This window comes from Eriocheir sinensis, chromosome 49, assembly GCF_024679095.1.
Source record: "Eriocheir sinensis breed Jianghai 21 chromosome 49, ASM2467909v1, whole genome shotgun sequence".
NCBI classification, from domain to species: domain Eukaryota; kingdom Metazoa; phylum Arthropoda; class Malacostraca; order Decapoda; family Varunidae; genus Eriocheir; species Eriocheir sinensis.
This window is the reverse complement of record NC_066557.1, coordinates 221,039-246,285: the sequence shown is the minus strand read 5'-3', so window position 1 is coordinate 246,285 and position 25,247 is coordinate 221,039. Positions and strand designations below refer to the sequence as shown.

Genomic DNA, 25,247 nt, shown 5'->3' with positions numbered 1-25,247 from the left:
ACCCACGCCGACCACCGCCCCTCCCTGCCCCACGCCCCCGCCACCGACCGGTCCCCTCACCTCCGCCACCCCACCTCGTCTGCCTCCCTCCTCTTTCCCCGACCGCCCATGCTATTGGTAACAAGGACAACTCCCCCAAGTTAAAGTTTTCTAAAGAAAGAATTGCTGCACCACACTTGCAAGTCGCTGACACAACAAAGATGCGTCCCCACACTTGCCATCTCCACCCTGTTGTCCGCCAAACCCCTGTCCCGCCCTCCCCCCTCCCTCCCCATCCCGTCCTTCACCTCCTCACAGGAGGTGGAAGGACAGGGTAAGGAGGGGGGAGAGAGAGCAGGGCGGGGACCCGGCGGACGATGACGGAGACCGACGACATATCAAGAGGGTGATGATGGTGAGTGCGAGGACGCATCTTTGTAGCGTCAGCGACTCGCAAGTGCAGTGCAGCAATTCTTTCTTTAGAAAACTCCAACTCAAAGGAGTCATCCTTGTCACCAACAGCATGGGCGGTCAGAGGAAGAGGAGGGAGGCAGGCGAGGCGGGGTGGCGGAGATGAGGGGAGCGGCCGGTGGCGGGGGTGCGGGGCGGGGAGGGGCGGTGGCCAGCGTGGGTGAAGAACAAATTTAAACAAAATGAGAACGTGCGCCCTTGCTGTTTCCGTGACCCACTAATGTATTAATAATGTTTTTTTTTTAAGGTTTGAGTAACAAAATCCCCAAAATAGGCAGACTTTCCCAGTGTCCAGGAACGTAAGCCCCCTATTACCATTGTTTCCTATGGGGAAATTACCATGTTTAAATAACGCGATTTTAAATAACACGACATCTCCAGGAACGTAACCCTCGCGTTAATCGAGAGGTGACTGTATATAAGAGATGCATGTGGTGTTTCAGGATGGATGAAAGAAAGTATGAGAGGTTTGGTATGGGTGTGACAGGGAAAGAAGCATATTGTGAAATGGTTGAGTGGGTGAAGCATGGTGCACAGAGATGGTTTGGACATGAGATGAGAATGAGGGAGAATGAATTTGTGAGGAGAGTGTATGAGGGAGGGACTGAGGGAGGGGTTGTCAGGGGAAGACCAACTATGAAGTGGATCAATAAGATGAGTGAGCATTAGAGCGAGAGAGTTGGAAGTAGCAGGATGAGGATGAGGATGGGAGAGGGAGTGCCAGGACAGGGAGAGATGGAGACACTTCTGCCAAAGCCACCCCCTGGAGAGAAGTTCACATGAGGGAGTAGGGCGCCGAAGACAGAGATAGATAGAATTCTTCCACACTACTCACCCAACTTCCCGCCACTGCTTCGATCACCACTGAACTGACATGACACAACGTGGGGCAGGATTTCAGCCTTCAGAGAGCCCATATCTGCACAAGGAGACCTGCACAAAAGAGTAACATTAACAGTCTACTTATGATCCACAAGTTTTCCCACTGCAGTTAATACTACAAAAGGACTGACACTTCCATGTTTGTCACAGCATTCAGCAGTAATAATGCCCTTTAGATTCAAGAAAACCTAACAGTGGGATGTAATGATGAGGTTGCACCTACCTAACAATCTGAATAGTCACACATTCACCCACCAATCACAGACTGGAACACACCACCAATGCTTAAAGATAGATTTCTGAGGCAATGAGCCAAAGGAAAGAAAATGAATGGAGAAAGAATACTAATAATGATACTGTTACTTATTTTCCAAAAATGCTAATTTCTGAAAAGTTAATATGTGTTTGGCAAGTTTTTAGAGTAATTGCAGGTACAGAAATTCATATACACTAAACATCAATGAAGTCAATAATAGTGACTAACTCTGTGATCATCCATTACAACAGAAGAAAAAACAAAACAACAACCAAGAAAGAGTTACTTACTCCTTGTTTAGAGCATAATCCAGCAGCCAGCGCTTGACTACATAGAGATGGGCATCTTGGGTGGAGGAGGAGAGGTGCAGCGGGGCAGCACAGTGCAGCAAGGAGCTCTGCAGTACCACAGACTCATCATAGTCACCCCCAGCCACCATGTACACCAGCCGGCTCGTTCCAGCCTCAGTGCAGATAATGTCGCTGTCTGTGGCGGACAAGAGACAGAAATTAGAGATATAACATAAAAAGGCAAGAGGTCAACAGGCTTGGAAGAAAGAAAGGCGACATAAATGGAACACATATAATGCAGAGGCAAGAGACAAACAGACTTGGAAGAAAGGGAAGATTGGAATAAAGACATGGATGGGAAAGCTATAGCAGAATTAATGGGAAAAGGCAAGATAAACAGGCTTTGAGGAAAGAAAGAAAAAAACTAAATAGAAAAGATACAGTAAAAAATAACAGGAAAAATGGCAATACACATTTAAAATAATAATAAAATTTCATGACAAGGAAAATAAAAAAATTCAAGACATATTAATTTAGATTTCTTACAAGTTGAGAATCCTTTATCCGAAAATCCAAAATCGGAAAACCTCCAGAACCCAAGTTTTTTTAATGCTGACATAACGCTTTTTTTTTTCCGCCACCTCATGGATTGGGACAAAGGCTATATACAAGCCATCAGGGTCAAGCATGTACATCCCTCCAAGGAGGGACCATTGCCCTTGCTGTGTAATGGCTCATGAAGGGGAGGAGAGGATGCCGATAGACTGACTATCAGCTGACGTCAGCCTAGCCGACCAAGTCAGTCTGTCAGCGAGAACTGGTGTGTCTCTTTGTGCAAGTCGAAGACATGAGTGTGGGTTCCCTTTGTTCTCCTCAAGATGAGAGTGCTCAAAGCGGAAAACAAAGGGAATAGAGTCTCAGTTAGGGTTGCCATTTTGAGCTCGGAAAAATAAGGAATGCAACATCCCATTTTCCAATACAGAACGAATCAATATTTTAAGGAATGGGTGACAGCTGCTGCTCGCTGCTGATGAAGACAGGAGGAAGTGGGGAGGGACGTTATTACAAATATTTCAGGACGACCATTGAGAAACATAATTTTTATCTACCGTATTTCGCGGTGTATAACGAGCACCCCAAACTTTAAGACAACAATTTTGGAAAAAAAAAGTTCTTAAAATGCTCAGAAATATGTACGGTTAAAGAACACTGACGATGCACAGTTTCCCGAAATTGATATATTTTTAGTGTAACCTGTACTGCTTGAATTGACAAGTGTCTTTGAGTAAAGCAATAAAAATGGCAGCCGGGCTGGTGTTGCGAGAAATATCTCCTCATACATACTGATGATGCACAGCTTCTGATATCATAATTAGCATATTATTCCCACCATCACTCGAAGGTTATGACAGACAACTAGGCAAGACACAATTCACACAGTTCTGGTGACACGTGGCATGCAGCTGTTTGTTGTATGGGTGTGGTTGTGTGGTTTTCAAACAATGCAAATGGCAACCGGGCTGGTGTTGCAAGAAATAACTCCTCGTACAAGACTCATGATGTACAGTTTCTGATATCATATTTACCCCATTATTCCCACTAATATTAATAATTAATAATGAACACATGGATATTTTTTTTTCCAATATGATTTTTTATGTCTTGTACTGCTCGAATTGGCAACAGTGCACCTTAGTCATACAAAACAATGTAAATGGTGACCGGGTCGTGTCGGCGCCTGACTTAGAAGCGGGATAACAACAAGGCATAGGCGATAATCCATCAATTTAATTTTTGTATAGTAGTTATTTGATCGCCCTGTATTTTATGGCAACAATAAAGCCGCAACATATTATAAGACAGCTATGGACTACGAAGGATCATAAACAATAATAAAGGTAAGTTTGCAGTTGTTATTGGACAAGATGTAAAAAAGACCCTTGAAACACCCCAAAGAGGGAAAAAAAAATCATTAAAAATTTGTACCTTCGGCGTATAACGCGCAGGAATAAACTTTCAGGCATTTTTATGTGAAAAAGGTGCGGGTTATACACTGCGAAATACGGTACTGGTTTTGTGGTTCACTGAAAAATGCGCTCACTACAGTTTTACAATACTGAATTTTATCTGCTAAACCATTCAGACAGCCAAATGCAGAACAAATGGTGTACATAAAGTTAGGTTTGGTTAGTTTAAATTTATTTGGCACGCAGTGTGGGGCGGCGGAAATAAGTAACCCTGCACAGGACGGGACATGGCAGCTGCGGTCCATTATATGCGGGTCAGTGTTGCATGAAATACCTCCTGGCAGAAATAAGTCACTCTGCTGTTCAATGAGCATGCACACTGGGGGAATACACAGCAGGAAAAACATTAATTTGTCTGGTTTTGTTCTAGTCTGTCCACTTGTGATATTTGTGAGTGCTGAGTGTAAACAGCAGGCAAGTTGAACCTCTCTGTGAGTTATTTTGCGGTAGCGGCAGTGGGCGGCGGCGGGTGCACAACAGGCAATTGAAAAGTCAATCATTTAGTGATTTTTGGAGAAAAATACTATCTCCATAATAAACAGCATCATGTTTTGTCCAGAAATAAGCAGGCAGCATTGAAATTAGTAGGCTACCCTCTCATGAATAATCCCCTCTTTCAGTTTTCATTTTATTTAGATTCAAATAAAAATATTTAGAAATCCAAAAAAGTCCAAAATCCGCAACTCTTTTGGTCCCAGGAGTTTCGGATAAGAGATTCTCAACCTGTACTTCTTTTTTGCCACCACTGAGGAAACTGAGGAGTAAGCCAACCACCCCACTTACTGAGATGGGTTTTGGTCTTGGGTCCCGGGGCTGCTGTCTCTAGGCGGGGAGTGGGGGAGGTCAACATTGTGAGGTCAGCTCCCCGACCCCTGTGTTGATCCAAAATGTCCTGGAGTGACACGTCCGTCACCAAGTCACTGGACACCACCACCACATCCTCTACACTCCTCTGTGGGTGGAAGAGAAGCTTACCTTGTGATACTTACCTAGTCTCAGTTGTCATTGGGTACTTGTGCTACATGTGCTTTTTAACTCTAAACAGAATACTGGAAAAAATTAATTCCCTGGAAGTCCGTCATGGAATCTGTTACAATAGGATATTGATTTATGTGGAATTTAGTTTAAAAAATAGGAGGGGAAAGAACAGAAGATAAAATAGAGAAGGGAGCACACCTTGATCTTGGAGGCAATCTGTCGCAGAGAGTCAGCTGTGCCGGGGTCGTGGGCAGTGCTGACAACGGCCACATCCAAGTCCACCTTGAGGCTGTACTGTTCCACCACCTTGCTGACGCGCTGCTCCTGCCCCTCACTGACCACCACGCTCACCTCTGTCACATCACAACATACAGAAGTTCTAAATAGAGGTTAGAGAGGCTGAAAGTTGGGGAAGACAGTGAATAACTGGTCGTATGTAATGTGGCCTCTCATAATATGCTTATATCCCCTGCAGGCACCATAACAGTGAATGGAAGATGTACCTGTGAAGCCAGCCTGCTGCAGAAGGTGGAGTGGGTAGCAGAGCATGGGGAGGGTGCCCAAGGGCAGCAGACACTTGGGTGTGTGGCTGGTGAGGGCTGTCATCCTCATGCCCGGCCCTGCCGCCAGAACGATGGCCTGTGCTTCCTGACGCATACTGGCTACCAACAGCTGGTCAAGGAAACACATTATTAATAAACATAGGAAAATCTGTCATCTTATGATAACTGCTAACCTAGCTTGTGTTGCAGAAGCAAAAGCTTAGGGGAATATGGAGATGGCGTAGCCTTCTCCGCCATCACCGACAACAATGGTGCAGTGCAAAGTGTATCTCACATTTACTGTAAACATGCAAACTTAACAAAAGTAACCTAACTAAATCTACCCTGATCTAACCTATTCCCACCTGACCTGACCCCCCCCCCCCCCCCTGCCAAAATACAAAATGCTTGACTGCACACAAACTTTATACATCAATACTTGTTTCTTTAGTTTTACAGAGACCATTAGTTCCTGCACTGCATTCAGAAAAATAAAATAAAATATATTGTCGGTATTAACCTCATGTGAGATGGCTACTCTTCTTTCCATGCTGCGGAGGCACAGCATGCAGCTGAAGCCCTCAGGCCAAGAATCTGAGGTATCCTGAGGTGTTAGCTGTCAACTTTGCTTTTTCTTATTTATGTTAATTTCGTCCCGAACACTGTACTATCTAAATTTATATTTGCTGATGATCTCAAAATTTATCTAAACATTTGTAAAGCCCCCCTCCTCAACTCTGCTTCTTTTTTCTTTTATTTTCTTACATTTCCGCCTAAGGCTTTCTTGGTAGGGGCTGATGGTCGGCCCCAGCTTGTTGTGGTGCAGGCGTTATAGTGGCACCATCTTGCTTGGCTCATGCTGCCCCCTGCAGGTCATCATTGACCCTCTCTTTTAGAGAGATAATCTAGAGTCCAGGTTGATAAATGGTCTTCTGGGCAGCATGTGGGTAGTCTTAGACCACTCGGCGGTGACTGAAAAATCCCAGCTTGTGGCACCAGGCGGGAGGCGAACTGGTGTCCTCCTGGACGTGGTGCTGTCACGCTGTCCACTCAGCCACAGCCTCCCACTGATCTAAACACTAGTCAGTAGGATATCAACACTGTAGTTTCCATGGCATAGTCTTGGGGCCTTTCACTTAATACCTCTAAATCTGGTGTAATTCACTTTCACTGGGTACAGTTGATCGGAATCTGCTTGGTTCTCATTCTGACTATTATATCAATAATATAAAAGTCAAATTTGTTACTCTCATTCTGATCTAGGGATTATTTTAGATTCAGCCTTGCATTTTCATACATTCACTCCATTGTATAGCTAATGGCCTGGCCTCAAATTTACTTTGCAGTACAATCAACTGATCTTTCTCCCTCATGATTCCAGTGTACAAGACTCACATTAGACACCTTCTTGAGCTCTCCTCAGTATGTTTACTCCTCAGTGTGAACAAAAACAATGTGATGGAGGGAGGAGCTTCATCAGAAGAGGAAGAAATTGTAGTGTATCATCTTTATCACCTCTCGATTCCTGCGTGTAAAGGGCAACAATACGGGATACAGTCAACTGGAATCTGCTTGGTCCTTATTTATCATCATCATCGTTAACGTCCATTTATTCCCTATGGTGGGGTTGGACGGGATATGAGCCTCCTCCACTGTTGCCAGTCCATAGCCATTTCTTCCGTGATGTTCAGCCTCCTCATGTCTTCCTCCACCACCCTTCTCCGCATCTTCCTTGGCCTTCCTGGTGGTCTTCTGCCCTTTACCTCAAAGTTCAGTGCTCATCTCAGGATGTGTTCTCCTCTTCTCCTCACATGTCCAAACCACCTTAATCTGGTCTTACTCAGTAACTCCTCCAGGCCACTCCTCCTCACCACTTCTTCATTTGAAATTCCATCTTGCCATCAAACATCTAAGCATTCTCATATCACACCGTATCAATAGTGCTTCCAGTTGTTTCGTCGTAGCCCAAGTCTCTGCCCAATACAGGAGCACTGATATCACACACACTCTTTACACCTGTGCTCTGCTGCCAAGTGGGATATTCTGGTTTACTAATAAGCTTGCCAGTTCCTTCCAGCTCTTCCAAGAACAAGCTATCCTCTCTCTCACTGCAGCTTCTGCTCCTCCTTCACACTGTATGACATCCCCAAGGTAGCAGAAGCTGTCCACTACCTCTACAGGGGCTTCACCCATCCGCACTTGCCTCACTTCCACCTCTATCCGTCCTCCTCCAACACAAGTCGGACAACGGAAGTCTACACCATCTCTACGCACATCTCTTACACCCAAACATCTCTGATGACACCACCTTTCACATCCTGCACACCACACCGAATTCTCTCTCACCCCTCTTCCACAGCAACCACATGGATATCTCCCACTCTCCATTCTTGTCATCGGCTCCTGTCCAGATATCACAACCTTTGTCTTTTCCACTGCCTCCTCCAATTCTGCCATTAACACCAGGTCACCTGCATACAAAACCTCCTTCAGGCCCTCTCTTCTAGCTTCTTTCATAACTTCTGCATCACTACTATAAGTAGCAGTGGTCTGAGTGCTGACACTTGATGGACACCAACTCTGATGCTAAACTCCTCTGATATTCCAGCTGGAGCCTTCACTTTACTCATTGAGTTTTCATACAATGCCATCACCAATTTGATCAATCTCTCAGGAACCATCTGCCTTCTCAGAGTCCATGCTATCACTTCTCTTGGAACTCTGTCAAAAGCCTTCTCCAAATCCACAAAAAGGTGATACAACATATTTTTTCACCTCCTTATATTTCTCCTGCAATTGCCTCATCACAAATATGTACATCCAGTATATTATTAATTAATTTGTGTGTTTACTGGGCCCTTGGAAGGTCCATTTATTGCTGTTCCGCCATGTTTGTTTACTCCTCAAAGCAGTAGCCTCGAGTTTCTAAGAAGACCATTTCTGGCAGGTCCCAGAAAGTATCAAGTATTTTAAATGTATAATATTGGGATTTAGGGCCGTATTCACAGTCACTTTTCTTTGTTTTGACGTAACCAATGAGCGGCGATCACCACTATACTATTTTCACGTGAAACTGGACGATGGGGTAGTGGCGGCTGCTGGGTTAGCCCCACCCCGCACCTTGCCACACACACTCAACACCTCTCATTTCCTCTGCAGCCACCACTGCCCCATACGCCACTTTCACGTGGAAATACTGTAGCGGCGATCACCGCTCATGGGTAATGATCAAAACAAACAAAAGTGACTCTGAAAGCAGCACTTAGTAAGGATCAGACCGCGTATACGCAAGTTTTCATCCGCGTTTGGCGGGGGGTGTTGCAATTACCCTACCCGCATATAAGCGAATCCGTGAGCAGTGAAGCCGCGAACGGCGGGGGGCGTCTGTAGTTTAAATATGCTCCCCTACCCAAAAGAACCAATTTTGCACGGGTCCCCCAAGATTGTTAGGGGAAGGGAATTAGGCCTTTTTCTTTATTTTTAAGTACTTGTGCCATGTATTTCGTTCCTTAACTATAATATGGAGGTGTTTTATCATGTTTTTGAGGCACAGAGTCAATCTCTACAATTACCTTCACTTACTGGTAACACAAACACGTGAAGCAGATTCGAAATGCAGATAATCAGGATTCATGTGTTCGAACAGGTCAGGCAGGAGGTTCGGGAGCCTGCACTTGAGGGAGAACCCGCAGTATTCTCTAGGGCGTGGCGCTGAACGGATCACAGGTAGCTAGTGGTTTTGCTTGTGTCAGTGATAAACAATGAAGATACACCGTGTTTGGTGCCACGGACTCTACTAACAGGACAGAAACCTTGTGATGAGGTAACAAGCTACCCAAACCAGTGCTAGCAAGAGGGCGTGAGTGTGGTGTAGGCGGTTTATGTATTATGCGGTATTATTCTACTTTCTTCCCCGTCTCACAGTGGTACTTCTCACACTTCTCATCGGTAAGATCTCATTATTCTACGCATTTTGAACCCCATTAATGTGCGTCGAAAACTGCTAGAAATGGCACCAACGATTTTTGAAAAGTTAGTGAGTTTTTTGCGGCCACCTTGGGGCGTCACGGGGGGACTGGGATACTTTCTTCCCCGTCTCTTCTCACACTTCTCATCGGTTAGATCTCATTATTCTATGCATTTTGAACCCCATTTATGTGCGTTGCAAACTGCTAGAAACGCCAGCGATTTTTTAAAAGTTGGATAATATTGACGAAAGCCAAAGCACGACAATGCACAACCATATGCGGCGGCGGTCCAGCCGGTGTTGCGAGAAATATCTACCTCCTCGCAGAAATAAGTCGCACATACATGTGGGGGTTCCCTAGTTAGGAGGGGGGTCAAGGGGGGTGAAGCCCCCCCCATTAGTTAGGTTGGAGTAATTTAAATATGCTCCCCCACTCAAACCCCCCCAATTTCTCGCAGGTCCCCCAAGTTGAGCCTTTCTGCGAGCTATTTTGCGGCGACAGTGGCAGGTCCACAAAAGGCATTGAAAAGTCAATCATTTGAAATTATAAGTTGCTCAGCAGTTAGTTACCCATGAAATGTCAACACGTGTGTGTGTTACGCTCTCCCTCCCAGCCCCCTCCATTGCGCCCCAAGGTGGCCGTAAAAAACTCACTAACTTTTCAAATATCGCTAGCGATGTTACTAGCAGTTTGCGGCGCACAAATTGGGTTCAAAAAGCGTAGAATAATGCGATCTAACCGATGAGAAGTGTGAGAAGTACCACTGTGAGACTGGGAAGAAAGTAGAACTTTACCGTGCTAGCGAGAGGGCGTGAGTGTAGAGTGGGTGGTTTATGTGGACGCAGCTGGCCGCCGGCGCCACGCCAGACCGGTGAAGTGAGCATCGTTTGGTGGGTTCAGTACGCTGCTCTCCCAAAACAAGCTTGGGGTCCAGTGGGAATGTGTGGATTCCGTATGGGGAACATTAAATTGGTCGCAAACACTGATTTAAGTGGTGGTGGGACTAAAAGATATGCACTGCGACGAATTTTGTGTCCTTCACCCACAACCCCGCATTCCCACAGGTCCCCAAGCTTGTTTTGGGGGTAAGGGGGGATTATGGGCAAACTAGAATTTTACCGGGAATTTTCCCAATTTTAGCGAGTTTTTGGAAGCCCATTTTTCAGTGATTTTGCCTTCCCCCCAAAACCCCCGGTTCCCCACAGGTCCCCAGGCTTGTGTTGGGAGGTAAAGCGGTCAAGATTCGTTTTAGTAACATGCCAGTATCTCATCATCTACTTTATGAAACATCACTATCTCTTCATATATATTTTCTACAAACCTTCAACAGTCATGGAAACACTTTCAAAATCCAATTCAAGGACTTTTTTTTACTTTTGAAAATAGGGGATAATGTTTACGAAAGCGCGTATCCTCTTCTGGTGCTGGCGGCGGCGACGGTAAAACAGCTCGCAGGGGGTTTAGAGAGGGGGGCATATTTAAACACTTCAACCGATGACAGGCGGGGCAGCTGGCCTCACCTATTCGTAAGTGCAACTGTGCAAAGGAGATGCCGGTGACAGCGGGTTGTTGCAGCTGCTGATGCGGCAGCCAGAAAATCGTTGTTTTCTCGCTCTTGCTCTTGCTGTACAGGTGACCCGTTGGAGAGTCAGGCCTTCGTATCGGCACACCCTGTAAAAATAAAACAACACAAGGAGTATCCATTACAAATCTTCCAATTCCCTATGTCTTGAGCACCACATCTTTTCCAGAAAAATCTTCTTGGCTTCTGTAATTCTCTCATTTGCTTCAGCACTCAGTCCCAGCAGCAGCAGCATCCATTCCCTCTCCGTTCTTGCAATCCTCCCATTCTCATCCCAGCCCATCTCACTCAGTGCCACCCTCATCATCTCCGTCCTTTCTCTCCGGTACCTCCCACACACCAGTATCACATGCACGACAGTTTCATCCACACCCCTGTCACACATCTGACACACTTTGCTGCGGGACTCAGACCACCTGTAATTTCTTGCATTCACATTCATACACTGCGCTCGAGCTTGGAAGAGATCACCACCCAGGCTTCCATCATACCAGCTGACACACTGCGGAGCATCCTTTTCCCTGTACCATTCCAAAATAGTCTTTCGCTCCATCGCATGCCTCCATCTCCTCAGACCGTCACCTTTCATTGCACTGTTTATATCTCTCTCTTCCACTTTTTCACATCCCATTCTTGACCCTCTCTGTTACTGTCAGTCACCTTCCATTCAAAGAAACGCCTCCCTTCCCCTCTGCTCACCCACCTGACTCGCATATACCACTGTCACCAACGTACCATTCTCATGCAGTTCTTAATCCATTTGCTCTCATGCATGCACACTCCACAGGTAAACCTTCCGTGCCAGTCTTGCGTCATCCATTCGTTCCAATCTGACTTTGTATTTAAGGATAGCCTTCCTAAATCTTTCCCTAAAGGTACTCCACCCCATATCACCCCTCAAAAAAGCTTCCACCTTCTTCTTCTTTTGACCTGTAACGCTTTGTATCGCTTCTTAGGAACATGGTGGGGTTGTGCCAAGAGATCGACCAGGAACCGAGAACCTGTGTCTGCAGGAGAACCCTGACGAAGCCCCAGGAGGAGCTGCCCGACTACCTGCGCGACCTGTTTGACAGGAGCTCCAAGTGTCTAGAGGAGCCCCAAGTGGAACAGCTCAGGGAGCTTCTCGTGAGGAATGCAGATGTGTTTTCCATAGGAGACCTGGACTTGGGGTGTACGGACCTGGTAGAGCACCACATCGACACAGGTAGCCACCGCCCAGTGAAGCAAGCTCCTCGAAGGATGGCACCAGCCCGTCGCAAGGAGATAGATGAGGTAATGGATGATCTCCGGCAACAAGGGTTAATCGAGCGGTCCAGCAGCCCGTGGGCGTCTGCTGTAGTGCTCGTCAGGAAAAAGGACGGTTCCCTCAGGTGCTGCGTGGACTGCCGAGCCCTCAACGATCTCACCATCAAGGATTCATACCCACTCCCACGGATCGACGACACGCTCGACGCTTTGGTGGGCTCCAAGTGGTTTTCAACACTGGATATGAAGTCTGGGTATCACCAAGTCAAAATGGCGGAGCAGGACAAAGAGAAAACAGCCTTCTCCTACGGTCAAGACCTGTGGCAGTTTAAGGTTATGCCCTTTGGCCTCTGCAACGCGCCGGCCACGTTCGAGCGGCTGATGGAGAGGGTGCTGGAGGGACTTCACTGGAAGACGGCACTCATCTACCTCAACGACGTGATTGTCTTTGGCCAGACCTACGAGCAGGAGATGGAAAGGCTGTCAGAGGTTTTCGCCCGGTTTAGAGCTGCACACCTTAAGCTCAGCCCGAAGAAATGCTGCCTATTCCAAAGGGAGGTCCAATACTTGGGACACATCGTGAGCGAAGCTGGAGTACGCACTGATCCTGAGAAGGTGGCTGCGGTAGGGGACTGGCCGACACCCACCAACGTGAAGGAGCTGCGGAGCTTCCTCGGGTTGTGCTCATACTACCGCAGGTTTGTAAAAGGCTTCGCTACGATTGCTGCACCACTGCACCTCCTGACGAAGAAGGGGCGCAAGTTTGAGTGGACAGCGGAAACTCAGGTTGCCTTTGAGAAGCTCAAGGAGGCCCTCATCAGCTCGCCCGTACTCACCTACCCAGACCCCTCTAAGCCTTTTATACTGGATTGTGATGCCAGTGATGAGGGGATTGGTGGAGTGCTGTCCCAGGCATGTGCCGACATGGAACGGGTTGTGGCCTACTTCAGCAAGAAGCTCACCCCAGCCGAGAAAAACTATTGCGTGACCCGGAAAGAACTCCTGGCAGTAGTCAAGAGCCTTGACTTTTTCCATGCTTATCTGTACGGTGCAACTTTCACCATCCGCACGGATCACGCTGCATTGCGGTGGTTGAAGTCACTGAAAATCCCTAAGGGCCAGCTTGCTCGCTGGATAGGTAAACTAGAGCAGCATCACTACACTGTTGTGCACCGATCTGGGCTATCACACGATAACGCGGACAGCTTGAGCCGGCGCCCCTGCCTACCTGAGTGTCAACATTGTCCCCAGAGGGAAAGCGTCCAGAATATGTGCCGCCGCACTACAGTGGAACAGACAGCGGAAGTGCCATGGGAAGACTTGGGAAAACTGCAGCGGGAGGACCGAGATCTGAGACCTATTATGAAGTGGCTGAGTCAATCGTCAACGCGACCTGGGTGGAAAGTAATCTCGAGAGAAAGCCCTACCACCAAGAATTACTGGACTCAGTGGGACACTCTTCGGATGGACAACGGGGTGTTGCAGCGACGCTGGGTCTCTCATGATGGTCTTGACCACTACTGGTCCACGGTGCTACCTATGAAGTCCCGGGAAGGCGTCCTGAAAGAAATGCACGACAGCATCACCAGTGGACACCTTGGTGTAAAGAAGACACTGAGTCGCCTGGGCCAAAGGTTCTACTGGGTTGGCATGAGCAAGGACGTGGAAGAATGGTGTCACGCGTGTGAGGTGTGCTGTGCAAAGAAGGGCCCCAAGAAGCGTCACCGTGCCCCATTGCAACTATACCAGGTTGGAGCCCCCACGAAACGGGTGGCAGTGGATATAGCAGGACCCTTGCCTCTGACGACGAACGGAAATAGGTACATCTGCGTCACAATGGATTACTTCACCAAGTGGCCGGAAGCCTACGCCATAATTGACCAGGAAGCCACTACCATCGCTAAGGTATTGGTGGAGGAGTTCTTCTGTCGCTTCGGTGTGCCTAACGAGCTCCATTCCGACCAGGGAAGGAATTTTGAGTCAACAGTCCTTGTGCTGAGTGCTGCAAGCTCCTGGGTATCAAGAAGACCCGGACCACCCCTCTGCACCCACAGTCAGATGGAATGGTGGAGAGGTTTAATTGGACCTTGGCCCAGGAGTTGGCCAAGCAGTGCAACAATGATCAGTCTTCATGGGATCAGAAGCTGCCTGCGCTCCTCATGGCCTACAGGTCTGCCGCCCACGAGACTACGGGGTATTCACCGGCAAAGCTGATGTTTGGACGTGAGCTGCGATTGCCGGTGGACCTACTGACAGGAAGACCTCCTGGGGAAAGCCTTCCAAGGGACGCCTCCAGTTTTGTCCGTCAACTAGAGGAACGGCTGGAAGAGGTGCACCATCAAGTCCGTGGTGCCTTGAAGTTCTCCGGGAAGGCCATGTAGCGCGGTTACAATATGAGGGCAAGCCACGTTGACTTCAAGGAAGAAGACCAAGTCTGGCTTTACAACCCGCAGAGGAAGAAAGGACAGTCTCCGAAGTTACAGAGCCCCTGGGAAGGCCCTTATACTGTGCTAGAACGCCTCTCCGACGTGACTTACCGAATCCAGAGAACGGAAAGGACCAAGCCGAAAGTTGTCCACGTCAACCGCCTATGGAGGTACCACGGTCCGGGAAACTACACCTGGAACAACTACAGACACCCAGCAGCCGACGAAAACGCAAGGGACGTCCAGGACCGAGAGGAGGTCGACGACAACATAGGTCTTCTGGACCTTTCAGCCGATGGAGATAACCTCCCGGCTTCGGCAGATTCTCCAGGGACACCCCAAGAGGCGGACGACGACGAGGCGCACCAGGAGACAGACGCGCAGGAGGCACCGAGCAGAAGACAGAGACAACGCAGGCGTCCACAGCGATACGACGATTATTATGTTTTTTGATTAATTCTCTTGTTTATATATAGTTAAGTGTGTGATCGGAACGATCACAATTAAGAGGGGGGGAGAGTGTTGTGCTGGAGGCTTCCCCCGGCGTCCATGGGCCTCTAGAAGGCTCCGGGAGGAGCGAGCAGGGGGGCGGGGAGCAAGGCGAGCCGTCCGCGCCCCGCGGGCCGCGGCCAGACGCCAGGCGGGAAGTGTTGCCAACTCGCATATATTTTTGCTACATGTTCTTGTATGATCTAAAATATACTGTAACATTCTAGACTATACTGTTCTGGATATATATAGGAGAAGAGGGCGAGAGAGTCCCAGTCCCAGTCATAGTAAGCTAGTGGAAAGTGAAGAGTCAGAGTGAAGTGTACTACTAAGGAAGAATGTTAAACTACAGAAGCTGTGCAAAGTGTTTACATATCTCCCTCCCACGGAGTCTCCTGACGGCGACACGGAACCCAAGTAACACGTCCGGCATAACAATATCAACACAAGCGCTGCCTCGCTGCTGCTTACCTCCGCCCAAAGAGACTATACACGAAGAGATAGTGGTATGTGGTAATTCCTCGGGCGTGCGGAAGTAGCGCCATCTATTGCAGCCCACCAAAAACGTCACTTTTCAGGGGTAGCTTAACTATTTTTGAAGTACCTGCCACAGCACCCTCTCCAGCCTTCACTTATTTTTTCTCATTGTAAAATGATTTACTAATGGGGTAAAGAAAAATATATTTGTTCTTATGTTTTATTAGGTATTATCTACAGTATATCAATTTGTTTTTTTAGGAAAAATATGATGTTGAAAGCATTTGCTAATATATATATATATATATATATATATAGATATATATATATATATATATATATATATATATATATATATATATATATATATATGTGTGTGTGTGTATGTGTGTGTGTGTGTGTGTGTGTAGCAAACATATCCAGTGCTTTAAATACAAGCAAAGTATACAACATTCTATGCATGCTAAATTACTATAATGCCTTTGCAACTGTGGTAACCCGGATGTCACACTGGTCCTGTGTCCCAGGGTAATGGGTTCCCTAACACCACAGGCTCATGGGCTAATGTTACAGAGATGAGCACCGAGGCCACGCACTGCTACAGCGTATGCCCCCAGCCTTGCCTTTACCTTTTACAAAATACTCTTAGCTGAGTAAAAATATCATACTAACTGTACAAGTGCCAGATAATGGCAAGCATTGCATACTGCTTGACAGGGCAGAGAACAAAAGCTTCTAAGCATTACAACTGAAATAAACAATGGGAGACACTCAAAGCTTGTTAACTGAACATGACCCAATTTACAACAGGCAAAACCAACAATGGTGCGTTATATACAATGAAAACTGTATAAAAATGTTGCAAGGCACATCAATATAAGAGCAAAGCATCATAAAACATGCTGAAATACATGATGGAGGACATTAAGAAGGTAACACATGAGTTGTTTTAAATGGAATGCAATAACTTGGTGGTCCTGGGAGACAGGCGAGCCTGGAGGTGAAAATGGAATGTAGGACACGGTATGATCTCACAAGCTCTGACCATGGTGTTAGGGTCATGAAGATATTAAGCTCAGTAGGCACAACTATGCAACGGAGGCACATATGATAAAAGCAAATGAGACAAAATAAGGCAACTCATAGTGTAAGAAAATAGCAGGAAAGTTATGCTGCAGTATGCGACACACCAATTAAATTACAGGGCAGAGAGTGATATGTATTTCATAGGCTACATCAATAAACATGTAGCATTTATTGCAGGAAGCACACATTAAAGTTAGATGTAATAAAATATATGTTTCTAGCACACATTAAAGTTGGATGTAATAAAATATATGTTTTTAGCACACATTAAAGTTGGATGTAATAAAATATATGTTTCTAGCACACATTAAAGTTGGATGTAATAAAATATATGTTTCTAGCACACATTAAAGTTGGATGTAATAAAATATGTTTCTAGCACACATTAAAGTTGGATGTAATAAAATATGTTTCTAGCACACATTAAAGTTGGATGTAATAAAATATATGTTTCTAGCACACATTAAAGTTGGATGTAATAAAATCATTTGATATGAAACTCCTTGAACTGGCCAACCAAACAAACCACTCTCTGTCCCCCCCCCCCCTCAAAAAACAATTATTTTTCACAAGGTTTATGAGGCATTAGTCAAGAATATCAACTGCCATTACATTTTGTAAATCATACCTATGTGATTATGTATATCATATAAAGCAGAAAAAAATTTGCAAGCTGTAATACAAACAAGATTACTCCTGGAAGCCACATTAATGATGCCAGACACGTGATGATAGACACTTAGTGTGATGAAATTACATGCTGTATTTCACATTATGAAACCAATCCAAGTGTCACTGCAGGACATATTAGGTAAGGCAGACACCAAAAGCTTGCTACCTGAACAAGATTAAATATAACAGGCAAAATCCACAATAAAGCATTGCATACTGTTGGGTAGGGATGAGAACAAATGCTTCCAAGCATTACACCTGAAATAAACAATGGCAGATGTTCAAAGCTTGTGAGCTGAACAAGATCTGATTTATAATAGGCAAAACCAACAATGGTGCATTACATGCGATATCTGGCAGGGGATTCCTTGTATTACAGTTGGAAAGTGGCAGACACCTAAAGCTTTTTAACTGAACAAGATCTGATTTATAACAAGCAAAACCAACAATGGTGCATTACATGTAATATCTAGCAGGGAAGATAAATGATTCCTTGCATTACAACTGGAAAGTGGCAGACAGCCAAAGCTTGTTAATTGAACAAGATCTGATTTATAACAAGCAAGCCCAACAATGGTGCATTACTTGCAATATTTGGTAAAGTATATGGAAAGAAATTCTTGGCGTAACAAGAGTAATACTAAATAATGGCAAATCCCATGAAGTTTCTCTTCTTTTGACAAAGCCTGTGCTCTTTGCTGCAGGGCTGTCAGAGTCTGTTTGCTCCAGCCAACATGTACTGAAATACCCCTGAGTCATGAGTGAAGTGTTGAAATTGAAGGCAAGTGAAATGCTGTGCTCAGAAATCTATTAGCATTTGGACTTTGATAGTATAAGGCCAGAGCAAACCTCCTCTCTTGTAACCCATATCTCCTACTAGGCTTAGATCTTGGCATCTTGCAGCATGTTGAACCTGACCTCAGAAAAAATCCATCCCTATTGGATCTAAAAAATTGCTGGCTCTGGGCAAAAACTGCCCAGGAGTTGTAACAGCCTGGGCTTTGAGCTGCCTTGCCTCCTGGTGCAGACGGCAGACTGTTGTGTGCAGCAATTTTCACTTTTCATGTCTGAAAATACATGAAAAAATATTTAATCACAATTAATCACAATTCTAAATAATAAAATATGTGCATGTAATTGCATTATTTTCAGTGCTATAAGGACAGTGAATCTAAGCATTGACATTATGTCTGCACGCCAGCTTCAATGGAAGGCTTCACTTAGATTGCCTGACAAGAGTAATATTTTCAGGAGAGATGGGGGAGAGGATACAACTGGAGACTCTTGACAGATATAATGTCAAGATCTACAAGCACCCATTTACCATATATATCTTTGATGTTCAGTCCATACAAAAACATTTGTCAATGTGTTGCCACACTAAAAATCTAAAAATTCCCTGTTTCTGCAATTTCTGCTGCTAAACCATCCAAGTAAATCAAGAATGAGTTCTGGGCGGCAGCATGAGCCAATACTAAATGGCACCACTATAAAAAAAATTGCCTGCATCATGACGGGCCTGGGCCGACCGCCAGGCGCCTGAAGAAAACCTACCGGTGCTATAGGCAGGTGGGGGGGGAAAAAAAAAAAAAAAAAAAAAAAAATCACATCAGAAGAATGGACAAAGGTTTGTTAGTGGCACTTCAAGGTTATGCTACCTCTTCAAAGATTGGCCAGTCATGGTTTAAAGTGGAACAGGATAAACAAGAAACAGGTAGATATCTGTGGACACTACTGTTACTATCAATTGCCAGCCTATGGCAAAATTTGAACCTATGCTATCAAAAACATAAGACCCATATGCTGATCACTCGACTAATCGTAACGGTACTACACCCATAGAAACATAATAAAGAGTTTAAATATATCATTCAAAATGTCAACCTTTTTACATACAATTTTTTTTTTAGATATGAAGCCTACTGGTGTAACAGTTAAATATTGAACTCAATTTGTATGCAGAGATGTGAAGTATGTTATTAAGCTGTAATGTTTCCAACACATTAGTTGTGATTAAAGCAACATGGAATAGTAACTAAAGAGGATAAATTATCACTGAGAACAAGAGGTTCCTTACTATATTGTGGTGAGCTTGATGGCTGAGTCGAGTTTCCTCCAACCCCATCAAGTTCACACCCTGTTGAGAGGCAATTTTTTAATCAAAGTGAAAAATGGATGCAAATGGTCACTAAAACTAGTTATTATACTTGGTGTCACAAATTTGGACAAGCAATTTAGGGAAGGACTTGGCGTCACTTATGAGGTAAATGATCTCGTGCACTCACTGGGCTATAATATATACATTGTTATAATGTGTATTATTGTCTTGTTACTATATATTACCTACTGATAATGGAAATACATGTCAGGATTAATCATCAAATACAAGGAAAAAAGAATCATGTATGGAAATTGTGAACTTTTAAGTTCATGTAACAAACAAGGTTTATTACACACAAAAAGGTTGGATACTTCAGATGTAAAAGATTTTTGGATATAACATCACCCCCTTCCTCCATATTGGTTCTTAAAAGCCAGGGTTGACTACAGCTGATTATTATTTGCGGCAGGTTACACGACACTTTTTTTAGTGCAAACCATCTGGAAATCAATGATCATTATAAGGAATACTTCTCATGAGTAGCTACTAAAACTTGACAACCTAGAAGGAGGCACCATCAGACTGTAGAGAGATATATTATAAGACATACTACATTGGTGGATCCAAAGGGGGGCCCAGGACCCCCAATGTTCCTGAGTAATACAGGAAAACTAGCTCAAAAGCGCGCTGCGGCTAAAACAATGCTTTGGCACAAAGTCCAGGCCGTTATACCCACTGATTTAGGTCACTCCACCAGTTTTTCAAGACCAGGACTGCCGAGAATGGCTAATCGGTAATGCTAATGCTCCTTCCACCCGCAAAAAGTCTGACGTTCCCCCTCAAACTCATTTCCTGGATCTGCACCCAAAGACATACCATAACATGGTTCAGTGATCATGAAAAAAAAAAAAAAGACAATCAATATCCAATCATTTCAGGATACATAAATCAGCATCCATATGAAGGAATTCTACAACTTAAAAGTGATGTTGAGCAGGGCATGTGTTAAGTGACTTGCACAGACTATTTTGTGAAGTCATAATTAGATTAATAACACAACAATCAACAAACACTAGATGAAGTATTCATACCAAAATCAGTACATGGAGCTGGTGCACTGCAATGGAAAGCACATTCCTGCACCTCACCGAGAAGGTTGAATGCTGCCATGTACTTCAGGGGAGGTGGCTAAATGTCTTCACCCTTGGCCTCTTTCTTGGCCTCTCCCCCTTCAGCTGCCACATTCTCTTGGATGATATTGGAAGTGTTCGGGTCTATTGGGATGAGGTTGTGTTAGATGTGGAATAACATACGACAGTGGAACATGGAAGGAAAGAGTATGTCCACACGGTAAAATACAGAGATGAGGATTGCACTGCATTAGTTGAGTGATTTCAAGATGTAAATTGAAATTCTTTGGATACTGAAAGGATGTACAGGGACAACTGGGTGAGAAGAGAGAGAGATGCAGATTTTTATGTTATATAGCTAGTTACACCAATGAAGACTTAGGGCATACACATTGAGAAAGACCACAATTTTGGCTGCTAGATGGAAAAGCACTAGATGTCAAAGTGCCAGGACATTGAAGGAAGTAATAATAAGAAAAGCAATAATAATTAATGAGTGTAAATATATTTCTGATATTTTTGTTTATCTTAATACTAGTATTGGAATTTTCAAACACTAAGAATATAATAAATAAATAGATAAATTAATTAAAATAAATACATTAATTGTACTAATACTACCACTAACAATATTAACAGCGCTGCATCTAATAGACTGAGCAATAAACTGAGTCTGATATGTAACCATAATTAAACTGTCTCTGTCTGAGTGTTATGTGAAGCTTGCTCCATGCACCATGATAGGAATGGCATAGATGCATGCAGGTTGCTGAGATACTTACAGTCACCAGCCACTTGTAGATATGGAATTCTAGTCAGGACGGCCCCAACCACGACGGCCCTCTCCGCGGCCCCCAGGACGGCCCCAAATTCTAGTCAGGACGGCCCTCAACCACAACGGCCCTCTACGACGGCCTCCCAGGACGGCCCTTTGTTAGACAAACAATGGGGAGCTTTCTAAGGTAGTGGTTTCTAAGTAGTGAAATAAGTAAAAAGTCCATACGCTTCTTATTCCTTTTTCGCCTCGATACTCCAAAACAGGGTATTAAACAGTCGATGCAAGGTTCCATTTATTTGTATAAACATAGGATTTAAAAAACAGTTAAATTTAAATATCCAATGAAAGCAGTAGCCTAAAACTAAAATATTCTTTTTACATCAAAAGTAGGCTCACATATGATTTATATAATTCTCTCAATTTCATACATAGACCTAATCACAAACTGGGAGCAGTTAACCTGGAACACTTCTTGAGTAAGGATGATGTTGTCAGGGTTCCCTCTTCGTACTGCCTCCAGTAGCTGAAAATTCGTCCTTGGGTGGTCTGAGCACGTTTGCGGTGATACTTTTTCAGTTTCTTCTCCTTCACAAGCTGGACCTGAAGAGTAACAAGGCAGCTCTCTGCATGAAGGAGGGGGATCAGTTTGTAGAGCTGGTGGGCTTGATTGCGGGCTTTCTCATTGATGCGACGGTGGTAACCCTCCATGGTAACCCTCCATGGCAGTGTTCTGTGCAGGTTGCAGGTCGGGCAGCTGATGGTCACTTGTGTCGTCTTGAGTTATCAGGCTGTTTTCGCTTGTGAAGGTCTGTATGTGTGTGCTTTCACCAACTGGCAAGGTAAAGTCTTCCAGCTGAGCCAAAGAATCTGCAGGACACTTACACTTGCAACAATGCCACTGTATGTTGAGGTCACCCTTCTTCATCAGTTGGTATTGAGCATAACTAACTCCACTGTTACACAATCTGTGTTGCCACTGGGAGCAGTTATCACAACACAAGGCATGCTGTCGGTTTGTAACCACTCTGTCACAGCACACACAGTAGGCAGGGGTGTCCTTACTTTGTGAAGGTCTTACTGGAGGCATGCTGATCAATGCTGTCTGAGCAGTAGTGGATCGATCTGATTAGATGGATTCAACTCCTGTCAATTTATACCTGGAAGCCTTGTGTTTATCATACTACTGGCAACACTTTCAATTAGGTGTGAAACAGATTCAGTGTGTTCAGAAACACTATGGGTGGTATTCCTAGTCGTTTACCATACTTATGTATGGTAAGCGTGACTGTTACAGCAGAAAATGTGCACAAATTCAAGGAAAAATTGGACAAATATAGATATGGAGACAGGTCACTATGAGCCCCGCTCGAACCCTGTAATATACAACTAGGTAAATACACACACACACACGTGTACACACCCTCCTTATCTTCTACCTCCTCCCTCCAACCCTCCCTCTCCCCTCCCACCCAAACGTCAACAGCCCGCAATTGGTGTCAACCCGCCCTTCCTATTTCAGCCCTTCACTGCTTATTATTATCTTTTTTTTTTGTGATAATAATAATAATAATAATAATAATAATAATAATAATAATAATAATAATAATAATATTATTATTATTATAACAATAATATTACTATTATTATTATTATTTTTATTAGACAAAACCACACCCAGACACACATGCACACATGCTTGTCGCCTTATCTCCCATCCCATCCCTCCTCCTCCCTTCCTCCCAGACTCTCCTCCCTCCCAGTCCTTCCCTCCTCCCTCCCTACTATCTCCCTCTTTCCTTTCATCCAACTCCACCCTATAAACACACACACACAAAAACACACACACACACACACTGAAACAAGTTTCATTAAAATATTGGTGGATGTATAACAAGTAGGGATTTTTACATGTATTTCTAGTTATCAATGAAGATTGATATCCTCACTATTGACGACAGTTGGTGACAAGTGTTGAATTGTTAAATCATGAGGGAGGTGACAGTAGTTGATGGTAGTTGACGGCAGTTGACGGTAGTTGACGGTAATTAGCACATAAATGCAATTAGAGCTAAGGCCAAAAAATTGCCAAGTGTGAACCGTGGAAAATGGAGATCAAAATGGGGCCAAAATGGTTTGAGGCCGTCAGGGGGGGCCGTCATGGTGGGCCGTCGTGGTTTGAGGCCTTCAGGGGGGGCCGTCGTGGTGGGCCGTCGTGGTCTGGGGCCGTCCTGACCTGACACCGTAGATATGGCACCAAAATGTGTTGGAAGCATTGGCGGTCAACTTCCATTTATTTAATTATTATTTTCTTTAAACAAAGGAGACAGCTCAAGGGCAACAAAGCGTACTAGAAAAAAAAGCCCCACTACTCACCACTCCCAAACAGACAAAAGTAGAGTCTTGATACACTCTTCTTGAAGGTCAAATTATAGGCAGGAGGAAATGCAGACAATGGAAGGCTGTTCCAGTTTATCAGTGTAAGGGATGAAAGAGTGAAGATGCTGGCTAACTTTTGCATAAGATGTTTGGCAAGATAGAACATGCAGTAATTGACTTAAATTAGAAAAGTATAGATTTAGGAGGGAAATGGGCAGGCATTGGTTTAGTAATAGGGTGGTGGGGGAATGGAATAGACTCAGCAATCACATAGTGAGTGCAGGGACGATAGCTTGTTTTAAGAGTAGACTGGATAGCTACATGGACGAGGCTGACAGGTGGCAATGGGGATGAATCTGGAGCTGCCGTGTGTAGGCCATTCGGCCTCTTGCCGCGGGAGGAGGGGAGGCATGCAGTTAGCAAATTTAGAACAGCTGTCAGCGTGAAAATGATTAGAATTTCCACATTATCATTATTTATATATATCACTTACCCCGGCTGGCATCCTTCCGTAATAAATGTAGCTTCACACCAGGCTGTGTCCTCTTTATCACCACAAAGGGACATGATTTGAGGCTCCGGCTGGTAAACGTGGCGGCCGCGGCGGTGTTATGATTTTTGAACGAGGCAGCGTTGCAATCAGAGCAGAGAAAGATATTCCTGCGAATAGCGGTATAATAAACAGTATAAGTTAGACCAAGATAATTATATTCACCCACTCTTTCCCCCTAAAAACCAATGACTCAATGTATATATATCATCATTACTGATGGAAGTCAGCGTGGGTGCTAAAACAATGAGTTTGGAAGAAAAACATGATCACATAGTTTTAAAGAACGGCAGTAGGGCTACAATTCCTTGGTTCATTCCAGTATGTATACAGAAAGGTTAAACACATAAAACACATCTAACCACAACCAGAGAAAGCAATATATTCGCGCTATAAAAATATAACAACAAAAAAGAATTACTCAAGACATCCAGTCACTCTATATCTACAAAGAAAATATATATATATATATATATATATATATATATATATATATATATATATATATATATATATATATATATATATATATATATATATATATATATATATATATATATATATATATATATATATAGTTCCTTCTGTTCATTTTAATATTTATCTACCTTTATTTATTTATTTATTTATTTATTTATTTATTTATTTTTTATTTAAATTGGGAAATAACCAGACTGAAGAAAAAAGTAGCAACATATGCTGCTTGATCCCATGTAGCAACACTGCTGATTGGTTCTAGGGGTTGGGGGGGTGTCTGGAGGGGGGGAGGCGCCTGAATGTAAACAAAGCTGCTCCTGCGCCATCTATTGCAACCGACATACACCAACACCCGCCCACGGTCTCCCATAGAGGCCCCCTCTCCTGTTCTATAGTCTCCTTGCTTCCGCCCCAGCCCCTCCCCGGTAAACACTGTCACAAGAAAATCTGGCATCTCTAAGGACC

General features: G+C 44.4%; 1 protein-coding gene and 1 long non-coding RNA gene across 2 annotated transcripts in view; both read right to left on the bottom strand.

Annotated features, from left to right (window-relative positions):
• LOC126981685 (translation initiation factor eIF-2B subunit gamma-like) overlaps positions 1–5,540 on the bottom strand; it is a 48,420-nt gene extending 42,880 nt beyond the window's left edge. The window contains exons 1-5 of the mRNA XM_050833107.1: positions 5,387–5,540; positions 5,082–5,236; positions 4,689–4,857; positions 1,879–2,074; positions 1,286–1,383 (exon numbers count right to left, since the gene is read on the bottom strand). Of these exons, the coding sequence (XP_050689064.1) occupies positions 1,286–1,383; positions 1,879–2,074; positions 4,689–4,857; positions 5,082–5,236; positions 5,387–5,540 (772 nt within the window). The remainder of the gene's footprint in view (positions 1–1,285; positions 1,384–1,878; positions 2,075–4,688; positions 4,858–5,081; positions 5,237–5,386) is intronic.
• A 10,449-nt stretch (positions 5,541–15,989) lies between these two features.
• LOC126981683 (uncharacterized) lies at positions 15,990–24,467 on the bottom strand. The gene is made up of 4 exons (XR_007734042.1): positions 24,249–24,467; positions 20,563–20,745; positions 19,448–19,507; positions 15,990–18,437 (listed from the first exon to the last, which is right to left on the bottom strand). It is a non-coding gene; the product is annotated as an uncharacterized LOC126981683 (long non-coding RNA).
• Positions 24,468–25,247: the final 780 nt, after the last annotated feature.